Source organism: Coregonus clupeaformis, chromosome 37 (assembly GCF_020615455.1).
Source record: "Coregonus clupeaformis isolate EN_2021a chromosome 37, ASM2061545v1, whole genome shotgun sequence".
In the NCBI taxonomy this organism is placed as follows: Eukaryota; Metazoa; Chordata; class Actinopteri; order Salmoniformes; family Salmonidae; genus Coregonus; species Coregonus clupeaformis.
The window spans coordinates 3,464,191-3,477,426 of record NC_059228.1 but is presented as its reverse complement, the minus strand read 5'-3'; the positions used below and the strand labels follow the sequence as shown (position 1 = coordinate 3,477,426).

Sequence of the window (13,236 nt, the reverse complement as noted above, 5' to 3'; positions counted from 1 at the left end):
CCGCTGATTTTGATCTCAATACAGTTTTCTGTTTCCAAAACTACAATCTGTTACGAACAGAGTGGACTGAGTTTTGTAGACTTTGCCCTTTGCTAAAGTAACAAACATGTGCTTTCTTTAGAAGGAATGCAAGGGCGAATTGAGTTATTGCACACGCGCACTTCACATAGTAGGCTTTCCCTAATGAAAATATGCAAATACGTGCTAGAACGCGCCAATAGGATCTCGCTAGCCCCTGCTTGGCTCTGCCCACCTCCTTGTTTGTTTTAGACACGACAGGCTTTGGTCTATCTTGGGTTACTTATACAAATCTTTGGTAAAATATTTATTCTGCTTCTTCGTCTTCTTTTTCTTCTTTGGTATCATGGCGTTCGTACATTTTGTTTGTACATGCCGCCACCTACTGTGTGGTAGTGTGTAGTCAATCACGTTACATTTCGTGATACAAAAACTTAAATGGATGGGGGAAAGGAAAACAAAATGCACCACCAACTAACCCTACACCTATATACCACTATTTAATTAAAATAAAAATCACCACCCTATTCCACTAATTTGACCATAACTAATCCTACATCAGGCTGACAGCCTGGGAGGACGGGACACTATTGTTCAACACACCTTGTAACTCTTATGCAGTAAAACCTCTTACACCCTAGTACTTCTCTGCAGCTGCCACAACAACATCTATGTTCTGTGATTTATCTTCCATTTCTACGGTATAGTTCAAATCAAATCCAATCAAATTGTATTGGTCACATACACATATTTAGCAGATGTTATTGTGGGTTTAGCGAAATGCTTATGTTCCTAGCTCCAACAGTGCAGTAGTATCTAACAATTCACAACAATACACACAAATCTAAAGTAAAATAATGGAATATATGAAATGTATAAATATTAGGATGAGCAATATCAGAGTGGCATTGACTAAAATACAGTAGAACAGAATACAGTCTATACATATGAAATTAGTAAAGCAGTATGTAAACATTATTAAAGTGACTAGAGTTCCATTATTAAAGTTACCAGTTATTCCATGTCTATGTACAGTACCAGTCAAAAGTTTGGACACACCTACTCATTCAAGGGTTTTTCTTTATTTTTTACTATTTTCTACATTGTAGAATAATAGTGAAGACATCAAAACTATATACATACATACATACATACATACATACATACATGCACATATACACATACATACATACATATAAAACATATACATACACATATATACATATCCTTTAAAAAAATATATGACCCTTTAGTACTTTCCAACCCCACCACCCCTTCCCTAATTGGAGTAAACTAGTGAACAACAATACTTAGGCCTCTACTTCCAGCTTATACATACTATATACATTTTATGGACACAGTCAATTTTACAATAATTCTATTTTGTTTGTTTTTACTCCTGAACTTCCTCTACCCTCAACCTCTCCGATCATTTTCATGATGTCCATCCGGTTTGCTTCTATATGCCATATCTCTCCAACTGTGTTCCTTCACATTTTGGGTAGAGCAGAGATTTCCATATGTTTTTGTTAGCTGCATAACTCCACCAGTCCTACTGATGATATAATTTACGAAGATTATACTGGCTTTTTATCAAGTAGTATATTTGAGTTTAACCACAATATTTGTTGCATTATTTATTCTGTTGTTTCTGGAGGATTAAATTGAAATTGCAAACAACTTTTTGGGAGATGATGTCCTTTTCAAATAACTGAAAGTGAAAGGTTGTAATCTGAATAAAGGGAAAAATACCATTCTTGAACATGGGGTGAGACAATCTTACTAATTTGCTAGAGAACCAGTTCGGATTTAAGTATAACTTTTGTATGACTGAAGCTTTTAGTGATAGGTATAATGCTTTAATATTTAATCATTTCTATCCTCCAAATTCATATTCATTATATAAATAGGCCCGTTTAATTTTGTCTGGCTTGCCGTCCTTCTTCTTAGTTATCTGTTTACTTTCACTCGTTCTGGAAGTGGTCTTCTGAGGACGGCTAATCAGCCATGTCGATGATCCCCTGTGGGGTGATGAGAGCAGTGTAGTAGACGATGGTTTGAAGAGAGTAACAGGATGGTCCCACTTAAATTCACCTTCTTAGATACAGTACTTAGAACAGCTACTCAGCCATGACATTGATTGTTAGTGGAGGCAACTTTGCCGTATTCACCTCGTGTTGATTTTCAGGGTCGGGACCAAAATGGACAAAAGCTATAGCTTGAGGTCCGTCTAGTCTGATCTGATCATTCTTAACTCAATCTTTTATGCACTCTGGTAAAGAGGGGCATTTCTGTCATACTGACTCACTCTCTGAGCTCAATCAGGCGTGGCTAGTTACGAGGCAAAAGTATTATCATCACTATGATCTTGATAGAAAGCTAAAATCACATTCCTATCTTCACGAAAATATTGTCTTCCTCCTTGATATTTTCTACACAACGTATAGGATGTAAACCTGATATCCACAGTGTAAAAGCTCTTCAAGTCACAATGTTTTCGTTATAACACCTTTATACCATTTTTAATGACATCACAAAATGGACATTCATTTTGCATATTCCATTTCTCATCATTCCCAACATTTGAATGTTGAAATATATTGTCCCATTGTTCATTGTTGGATGTTGAAGTTTTTGGGCGGCGTTAAGTCTCTGAAACAAAGGCATTCCTTTCACCATACAAGAGGGCCAGAGATAGATTATCCTCCTCTCTAATTTATGGCAGTGTTAAGGTGTCAAGACCGGCACAGTCATGACACCTAAATCAATTACGGGCACACAGTTGACTGCCCCCTTCCCTCCCGGCACTCATCCTTTGGCGTTTCTTCATGTTTTTGTTCAGATAGTGTTTCAGTTCGTCCTCCCAATGGCACATGTTCAAAGTGGATGGCCCTTGATAATGTCTCTCACCTGAGCTGCCACTGTCCTTTACAGTCCATTAAGTCTTGTCCATTTTCCTACCAGTACACCAGCAGCATGAGAGAAGTTTGGATGGGATCTCTCTCCATGCCCACTCCACGTGGACTCATGTTGCACTCCTGAGAGAAAAGGCATGAGAGAAAAGGCAGTTGATAGCTTCGACTGGATGCTGTGTACAGGTTGCTGGCTCGGACTCAGGTCTCACGGTAGAAGTGGTGAAGGATAATACTTCAGCCGGTTAGGGGGGATTGAGGTTCACACTGTTCTTGGTCAAATTATCCATTCCATGCATCTCGACACCATCTGTGGTCACCTTCGCCATAACCTCATGAGAGGACAGACCAATATAAATTGGGTGAATTTTGGCCCATTCCTCCTGACAGAGCTGGTGTAACTGAGTCAGGTTTGTAGGCCTCCTTGCTCGCACACGCTTTTTCAGTTCCACACATTTCCTATAGGATTGAGGTCAGGGCTTTGTGATGGCCACTCCAATACCTTGACTTTGTTGTCCTTAAGCCATTTTGCCACAACTTTGGAAGTATGCTTGGGGTCATTGTCCATTTGGAAGACCCATTTGCGACCAAGCTTTAACTTCCTGACTGATGTCTTGAGATGTTGCTTCAATATATCCACATAATTTTCCTTCCTCAGGATGCCATCTATTTTGTGAAGTGCACCAGTCCCTCCTGCAGCAAAGCACCCCCACAGCATGATGCTGTCACACCCGTGCTTCACGGTTGGAATGGTGTTCTTCGGCTTGCAAGCGCCCCCCTTTTTCCTCCAAACATAACGATGGTCATTATGGCCATACAGTTCTATTTTTTTTAAATCAGACCAGAGGACATTTCTCCAAAAAGTAGGATCTTTATCCCCATGTGCAGTTGCAAACCGTAGTCTGGCTTTTTTATGGTGGTTTTGGAGCAGTGGCTTCTTCCTTGCTGAGCGGCCTTTCAGGTTATGTCGATATCGGACTTGTTTTACTGTGGATGTAGATACTTTTGTACTTGTTTCCTCCAGCATCTTCACAAGGTCCTTCGCGTTTATCGTCGAAGGAATGAGCGTTACACCGAGGCCTGTACTCTTGAGCGGGATCGATTTGGAGTTGGAGGGTCTGTCATGGTCTGGGGCGGTGTGTCACAGCATCATCAGACTGAGCTTGTTGTCATTGCAGGCAATCTCAATGCTGTGCGTTACAGGGAAGACATCCTCCTCCCTCATGTGGTAGCCTTCCTGCAGGCTCATCCTGACATGACCCTCCAGCATGACAATACCACCAGCAATACTGGTCATTCTGTGCATGATTTCCTGCAAGACAGGAATGTCAGTGTTCTGCCATGGCCAGCGAAGAGTCCGGATCTCAATCACATTGAGCACGTCTGGGACCTGTTGGATCGGAGGGTGAGGGATAGGGTCATTCCCCCCAGAAATGTCCGGGAACTTGCAGGTGCCTTGGTGGAAGAGTGGGGTAACATCTCACAGCAAGAACTGGCAAATCTGGTGCAGTCCATGAGGAGGAGACGCACTGCAGTACTTAATGCAGCTGGTGGCTACACCAGATACTGACTGTTTTGATTTTGACCCCCCCTTTGTTCAGGGACACATTATTCCATTTCTGTTAGTCACATGTCTGTGGAACTTGTTCAGTTTATTTCTCAGTTGTTGAATCTTGTTATGTTCATACAAATATTTACACATGTTAAGTTTGCTGAAAATAAACGCAGTTGACAGTGAGAGGACGTTTCTTTTTTTGCTGAGGTTATATGCTTAACATTGGTAAAGAGATTTTCATAACTTGCAATACTGTGCTTCTGAGAAAGGATGGTTCTCCCTTTCTGCTCCCTGCAGCTGGTCTGGGCGTATCGTCAAGGACATGGGGCGACGCAGAGATAACTTGCCACTCGAGATAGAGATAAACTTGAGGAACAGATAGACCTGTATTGTTTCAATTTCTCTTTGCTTCTGAGTAACCTTGTCACACGGCATAAGACAAAGAGCCTCTGAGAAGTGACCACAGTTTCTCAGCCCATCCTGTTTCTTCTCCTATCTTCCAAGGGCACAGCTGTGGGGAGATAGAAGAGAACAGAGGCTATTTTTGATACAAATTCATTTAAATTGACTTACTGAAATCAGTTGCTGTCCCTCAATTGTTTGCAGATGATGTGTCTCTTCCTGGGCAGCTCACAGTATAATTCGTGACGCCAAATTGTTGTGGAAATTCTTACACAGGGACACTCGAAGTCAATCTTAAATGAATAATTGTTTATTGTCAGCGTGCTGGAGAGGTTCCAACAAACGTAATGCACCATAGTGAACGTCTGTCAGAAGCTCTAACGGGGCAGTCCCGTTAGTTCTCTTATATACTGCAGACAAGTCATATTTGCATGATTTAGCTTATTCATAACTCATTAATCATTAATGTTTTATTCCTTCATGTGACCGACCAATACTGGGTCATACATGTGACAGACCAATACCTCACGAGGCTTCTTCTCTCTAAGCTGAGACCTTGACACTGAAATATCCCTTTCTCTAAACAAGGTTCTGGGCGTACTGACAAATTGCAGATTGCAGAGACTGATGGTGAGGATTCGTTCAATCAGTCATTTGCATGAAGACAGAAATTGGTTTATAGAAAAGCACAAACATAGAAGATAGAAATTGGTAAATAAAAAAGCTCCAACATAAAATCTTCCAGCACACCATGATCCCCAACATCTTGACAGAGCTTGAATAATTTTTTTAAGAATAATGGGCAATCCAGGTGTGCAAAGCTCTTATAGACTTAAACAAGAAGACTCACAGCTGTAATCAATGTCAAAGGTGTATCTAGCATGTATTGACTGCAGGAGCTCAATACTTATGCAACAACTATATTTTAATTTCTATTAATTAAAAAATATACAGTGGGGAGAACAAGTATTTGAAACACTGCCGATTTTGCAGGTTTTCCTACTTACAAAGCATGTAGAGGTCTGTAATTTTTATCATAGGTCCAGGTCCAGGTCCAGGTCCAGGTCCAAAAATCCAGAAAATCACATTGTATGATTTTTAAGTAATTCATTTGCATTTTATTGCATGACATAAGTATTTGATCACCTACCAACCAGTAAGAATTCCGGCTCTCGCAGACCTGTTAGTTTTTCTTTAAGAAGCCCTTCTGTTCTCCACTCATTACCTGTATTAACTGCACCTGTTTGAACTCGTTACCTGTATAAAAGACACCATTACACACACTCAATCAAACAGACTCCAATCTCTCCACAATGGCCAAGACCAGAGAGCTGTGTAAGGACATCAGGGAAAAAATGGTAGACCTGCACAAGGCTGGGATGGGCTACAGGACAATAGGCAAGCAGCTTGGTGAGAAGGCAACAACTGTTGGCACAATTATTACAAAATGGAAGAAGTTCAAGATGACGGTCAATCACCCTCGGTCTGGGGCTCCATGCAAGATCTCACCTCGTGGGGCATCAATGATCATGAGGAAGGTGAGGGATCAGCCCAGAACTACACGGCAGGACCTGGTCAATGACCTGAAGAGAGCTGGGACCACAGTCTCAAAGAAAACCATTAGTAACACACTACGCCGTCATGGATTAAAACCCTGCAGCGCACGCAAGGTCCCCCTGCTCAAGCCAGCGCATGTCCAGGCCCGTCTGAAGTTTGCCAATGACCATCTGGATGATCCAGAGGAGGAATGGGAGAAGGTCATGTGGTCTGATGAGACAAAAATTGAGCTTTTTGGTCTAAACGCCGTGTTTAGAGGAAGAAGAAGGTTGAGTACAACCCCAAGAACACCATCCCAACCGTGAAGCGTGGAGGTGGAAACCTCATTCTTTGGGGATGCTTTTCTGCAAAGGGGACAGGACGACTGCACCGTATTGAGGGGAGGATGGATGGGGCCATGTATCGCGAGATCTTGGCCAACAACCTCCTTCCCTCAGTAAGAGCATTGAAGATGGGTCGTGGCTGGTTCTTCCAGCATGACAACGACCCGAAACACACAGCCAGGGCAACTAAGGAGTGGCTCCGTAAGAAGCATCTCAAGGTCCTGGAGTGGCCTAGCCAGTCTCCAGACCTGAACCCAATAGAAAATCTTTGGAGGGAGCTGAAAGTCCGTATTGCCCAGCGACAGCCCCGAATCCTGAAGGATCTGGAGAAGGTCTGTATGGAGCAGTGGGCCAAAATCCCTGCTGCAGTGTGTGCAAACCTGGTCAAGACCTACATGAAATGTATGATCTCTGTAATTGCAAACAAATATTTCTGTACCAAATATTAAGTTCTGCTTTTCTGATGTATTAAATACTTATGTCATGCAATAAAATGCAAATTAATTACTTAAAAATCATACAATGTGATTTTCTGGATTTTTGTTTTAGATTCCATCTCTCACAGTTGAAGTGTACCTATGATAAAAAATTACAGACCTCTACATGCTTTGTAAGTAGGAAAACCTGCAAAATCGGCAGTGTATCAAATACTTGTTCTCCCCACTGTATCTGTCTGATATTATTGTGTTGTCTACGCATCATCTGGGTGCTCATTATATCCAAAAAACAGCCATACATCCACACTATAGCTAAACAACTTAGCAATATTTAATTACGTTTTGCCAGCAAGATTGATCTGCTAGAATATCTAATTTTAATTCAGGAAGATGGACAAGCAAGACTGATGAATTATACAATTAATTATACAAGAGGCAGGAAGGCTACAGGCAGAGGATGATGATGAAGCCCTACAGCAAGACGTCCAAAAAGTTAGCCCAACTGGTTAATCATTAATTATTTGCATTATCTCAATTATCATTCTGTCACTGCATGACAATGCACATTTGTTATAGCCTACAACTGCTATTGTCTTTGAAGCCAAAAACAAGACATGCTCTAAATAAAGTTGTTCAGTTGTTTATTTTAATACCAACAGGCCTACATGAAACCAAAATTGCACTAGCCTACTGGGCGAATACATGAAAATAACAATTAGGCTTAAAGCTATCACAACCTATATTTTAATAGCGATAAAACAGCTTATGGTTTTGAATGGTCACCCAAAAAAAAAAAAGAGGTCTCCCCACCTCCCAATTAAATTAACTCTTGGCTATCAGATTACAACAAGGCTTACAAGGCCAAGTTCAAATGCAAAGCAATCGGTGCACTGCCTAAACAGCTGATCGGTAAAGCAAATGGCACTGTCTCTGCCCTCTGCTTTTTAAAAGTGACAGAAAAGGCGTACAGACTGGCAGATTCTCTCCAAACAATGCTCCGCATGGTCCTAAAGCCAGCCTTTACGGTAAACCGCCATTGCATTTTCATCGGGATTGTAATGATTTGAATCTACTTTTTTTTGTTGTTGCCTACCCATATGACGCCCCTGTTGGGAGGGGATTAACACCAGATTATTTTTTTTGCCGCGCTACAGACGGCTATATTTGTGACGAGTACTGAGTATATGAAGAGGCAGGACGCAGACGCGGGAATTAACAAGGTCAAGATTTACTTAACAATGACAAAGAGAAGTAACAAAGATAGAGTAAACGACACGAAGCTAAACAAGCACACACAACATCATACAGAACAGTCCAGGGCTAAATAGGGGTGGTGATGAGATGATGAGGTGCAGGTGCGCTGGAGGTGATTAGGGTGCGTTGGGTTTCCATTCCGGTGTTGCCGAGGTGGTGCGCTCAGACCGGTGGCTCAGTAGACTGCCGAATCAGAGCGCCGGAGGGGAGCAACGGGAGCAGACGTGACAGTAACCCCCCCTCCCCCGGACGCGCGGTTCCAGCCGCTGGACGTCGCAGGCCAGGAGGACGACCCTGAGGACGAGGAGCGGGCCGGTCAGGGCGGCAGCAGTGGAAGTCCCGAATTAGGTTGGGGTCCAGAACGTCCCCAGCCGGAACCCAGCTCCTCTCCTCAGGACCATACCCCTCCCAGTCCACCAGGTAATGGAGCCGTCCCCCACGGAACCTGGAGTCCAGCAGGTCCCTCACCGCATACACCGGACTCCCGTCAATGTCCAGGGGCGCAGGAGGCGTACCCCGGGGGACGGCATCTGCCAGAGGACCAGGAACCACCAGCCTGAGGAGAGACACATGAAAAGTGGGTGAGACACGGTAGTGAGGAGGAAGGAGCAGCCGGTATGACACCTCATTTATCCACCCAAGGACCTTAAACGGCCCACAAACCGGGGGCTCAGTTTCTTGCAGGGCAGGTGGACACGATCCCCTGGCTGGAATACAGGGGCCTCACTGCAGTGGCGGTCGGCTTGGTCCTTCTGCCGACGAATGGCCCTCTGGAGATGGACATGGGCGGCATCCCAGACCTGTCCGGCCCTGTGGAACCACTCGTCGACAGCGGGCACATCAGTCTGGCTGGGTGTCCAAGGGGCCAGGTCCGGCTGGTACCCCAGGACGCACTGGAAGGGAGTGAGCCGCCAGGCAGATGTCTTCATCCACATCCCAAACGACAGGTGCAATGATGAGATGAGGGCAGGATAGGACCCCCCAGATCCTTCCTTTCTCCGGTATGGTGCATCCTGGAGAGTGCGTCTGCCTTCACATTCTGGGATCCTGTGCGGTAGGTCAGAATGAATTGGAAGCGAGTGAGATATTGGGCCCACCTGGCTTGATGAGAGTTCATCCGTTTCGCTGCCCGTATGTGCTCCAAATTCCGGTGGTCAGTAAGAATCTGGAATGGATGGACTGGGCCCTCCAGCCAGTGTCTCCATTCCTCCAGAGCGAGGACCACCGCCAAAAGCTCCCTGTCTCCAACTCCATAGTTCCTCTCTGCGGGGGTAAGCTTTTTAGAGAAAAAGGCACAGGGATAAATTTTCTCTGGCTTACCGTGCCGCTGGGAGAGGACCGCACCCATGCCATCCTCCGAAGCGTCCACCTCCAGGATGAAAGGACGAGATGGATCTGGGTGTTTTAGGATGGGCGCTGTGGTAAACTTCTCCTTCAGCCTCTTGAAGGCAGCGTCAGCCTCAGGGTTCCAGGCCAGCTTCTCAGGCCCACCCTTAAGAAGAGAGGTGAGCGGGCGGCTATGGAGCTGAAGGACCTGATGAAACGCCGGTAGAAATTAGCGAAGCCCAGGAAGCTCTGTAGGCCCTTGATGGTGGTGGGCACTGGCCATGACCTGACGGCGTCCGTCTTCACTCCTTCCATGAACACCCCCTGAGGACTGATCCGGTTTCCCAGGAAGGAGATGGCCTGTTGGTGGAATTCGCATTTCTCCCCCCTCACCAACAGGCTGTGTTCCCGGAAGCGGAGTAGGACAGCTCGGACGTCTCTGACGTGCTCCTCGAACGTAGCCGAGTAGATCAGGATATTGTCGATGTACACCACCTTCTGTCTACTCCGCATGTCCTGGAACACGTCATTGACAAAGGACTGGAACACAGAAGGTGCGTTGGCGAGGCCGTAGGGCATGACGTAGTATTCATAGTGGCCTGAGGTAGTGCTGAATGCCGTCTTCCACTCGTCTCCTTCCCGGATTCGGATCAGGTTGTAAGCACTCCTCAGGTCCAACTTGGTAAAGTACCGGGCCCCTCGTAGCTGCTCGATGGCCGACGGAACCAGAGGGAGGGGGTACCGGTACTTGGTGGTGACTGCGTTCAGTCCCCTGTAGTCAATGCATGGTCTCAGTCCTCTGTCTTTTTTGGCCACGAAGAAGAAGCTGGCGGAGGCAGGAGAGGTAGAGCGTCTGATGAACCCCTGTTTCAGGGTCTCCACCATATACTTCTCCATGGCCTCAGTCTCCGCCATGGAAAGGGGGTAAATGCGACTCGACTCTTCATGGGGGTGTTGTCCCTCCAGCAGGTCAATGGCGCAGTCCCAGGGCCTGTGAGGAGGGAGACACGTAGCCTTTAATGAAGAGAAGACATCGGAGAGATCTGCGTACTCACGTGGAATGTTGGGCTGGAGGGCGGACTCCGGACTCTCCACTGACGTGGAACAACAAAGTACCGGCAGGCAGGTCTTCCGGCATGAAGTAGACCAGGCTGTGATCCTCTTGGTGCTCCAATTGATGGTGGGGTTGTGTAGTCTGAGCCAGGGCAATCCCAAGACGATCCGGTGAAGGGGTGACGTGACGATATGGAATGACAGCTCCTCGTGGTGCTCCGATAGTGTGGGAATGGTGATGACGATGGGGAGAGTGATGTGCAAAATGGTGCCTGACCCAAGGGGTTTATTGTCCAGATAGGTGACGTGTAGCGGAGATGGCAGTGGCACGGTGGGCATCCCCCATTCAGAGACCAGCTCCCTATCTATAAGGTTCCTCGCTGTTCCGGAATCTATCATAGCAGTAGAAATGGAAGAGAAGGAATAAAGACACGGTTATGGGAACTAAAAACAATGGTTTTGTGATAGGAACTGACGTAACACTAATGGAGCAGCGACGGGAGTCAGACCGCCTAGATAGGGAGCCGCCAGGAGATCTGTGGTCCGTGGTGGTGTAGGGGGTGCTGCTAACCTCCATGGGTGATGACTCGGAAGCAGGGCGGTTTCCATAGCTCAGATGGGGTGAGCGTCGAGGCTCCGGGAGGTGTTGAGAACGCCGTCTCTCTCTCTCAGCATGTCGTCAAGACGGATGGACGTGGTGATGAGGGTATCAAGGTCCATCTCATCATCCCGACATGCGAGTTCCGTCTTGATGTCCTCCCGTAAGCCTCTCCTGAAGGCCGTGCGCAGAGCACGCTCATTCCAGCCGGAAGACGCCGCCACCGTGCGAAAGCTCAGAGAATACTCGGACGCGGGCCCCTATCTCTGTTGTAGATGGAGGAGACACTCACCCCCGTCCTTTCCCTCCATGGGATGATCAAACACCGCCCTGAACCGAGTGAGGAAGGTGGGGTAGGGTAGTGCCACTGCCTCCTCTCCTTCCCAGACTGCCATGGCCCTATCCAGCGCCTTTCCTTTAAGTAGTGAAATCACCAGCGCTATCCTGGCTTGGTCAGATGGATGTGCCCCAGGCTGACGCACCAGATAAAGTGAAACCTGTAGCAGGAAGTTGCTACATTTAGTAGTTTTACCGTCATAGCGCTCCGGTAGGGCGAGGGTTCCCGCAGAAGTGGGTGATAGCACGGAAACAGGTGGATTGGGGGCACTAGCTGCTCCCTGAGGTGGAACCGGAGCGCTGGGCAGATTATGCAGAGTTTGGAGCACTTCCTGCAAGGCGGCGTTCAACTGGGCAAGCTGCTGCTGGTGCTGGTCGAGGCACTGGGAAACTCCTGCTGCATCCATTTTTGTTTGGTGTGTGATGAGTACTGAGTATACAAAGAGGCAGACGCAGACGCAGGAATTAACAAGGTCTACTTAACGACAAAGAGAAGTAACAAAGATAGAGGACACAAAGCTAAACAATCACACACAACATCATACAGAACAGTCCAGGGCTAAATAGGGGTGGTGATGAGATGATGAGGTGCAGGTGCGCTGGAGGTGATTAGGGTGCGTTGGGTTTACATTCCGGTGTTGCCGAGGTGTGCGCTCAGACCGGTGGCTCAGTAGACCGGCAAATCAGAGCGCCGGAGGGGAGCAACGGGAGGAGACGTGACAACATTGAACCGCTAATACAGGACTGGTAAAGGCCCAGTGCACTACTTTAAAAAAAATATATATATAAATTATTATTTTGTATTACTATTTTGCAGGCCTATTGAGATGTTTCCCTGGTATGCAATAAAATAGTCAGGGATGCACACCTCTTCCTCCTGTCCAAAGCCCCACCCTTCCTCTGGGAAGGGCCAGCAAGCTCTCCCTACCTGTTGCACTGCAGCAGAATCTGTCTGACTCAGAGTCGGTGCTGAATGGGAAGGCATCGCACCACAGCAGTAACCCAATCCCCTGGCTTCTCCTTAGTCTGACAACAGGACAGGGCTGCCTGCTCACACTCAGCAGCATGAAGACCCTCCGCCTCAGCACTTTCCTGTCTGCATGTGTGTGTGTGAGCGTGTGTGCGTACATTTGGCCTTGTGTGTGACTCTCGTGTGTGTGTGCCTCTGTGTGTGTGTGTGTGTCCGTGCAAAAGACTGCATTATTGATGAGAAGGGGAAGGAAGAAGTGAAACAGTGCCGGGACAGGACCGTGAGTGTGTAGAAGAGATGGGAGAGAGGAGTACGGTGCAGCAGCAAAAGCAGCCTCCCTATGATGGTGGGCTCTGCAACTACGCCCAGAAAATCGGCTCCTGCTTCGGACTGGACGGTAAGAGAGAGGGGGGTTTATCCTGTACAGTGTGGAGGAGGGTTGGAAGGAACAGGCCAATGACTGAGGATACATGGGATTCATTTCTCTCAATGATC

General features: G+C 46.5%; 1 protein-coding gene across 2 annotated transcripts in view; it reads left to right on the top strand.

The window, feature by feature from the left end:
• The first annotated feature begins 12,744 nt into the window (after nucleotides 1–12,744).
• The window catches only part of LOC121553184 (actin-binding LIM protein 1), a 124,452-nt gene continuing 123,960 nt past the window's right edge, over nucleotides 12,745–13,236 (top strand). Inside the window, exon 1 of one of the 2 annotated variants that reach the window (XM_041866153.2) lies at nucleotides 12,745–13,138. In XM_041866153.2, the coding sequence (XP_041722087.1) occupies nucleotides 13,039–13,138 (100 nt within the window). In that variant the 5' untranslated portion in view covers nucleotides 12,745–13,038. The remainder of the gene's footprint in view (nucleotides 13,139–13,236) is intronic. The other variant, XM_041866165.2, reaches the window with a different exon arrangement.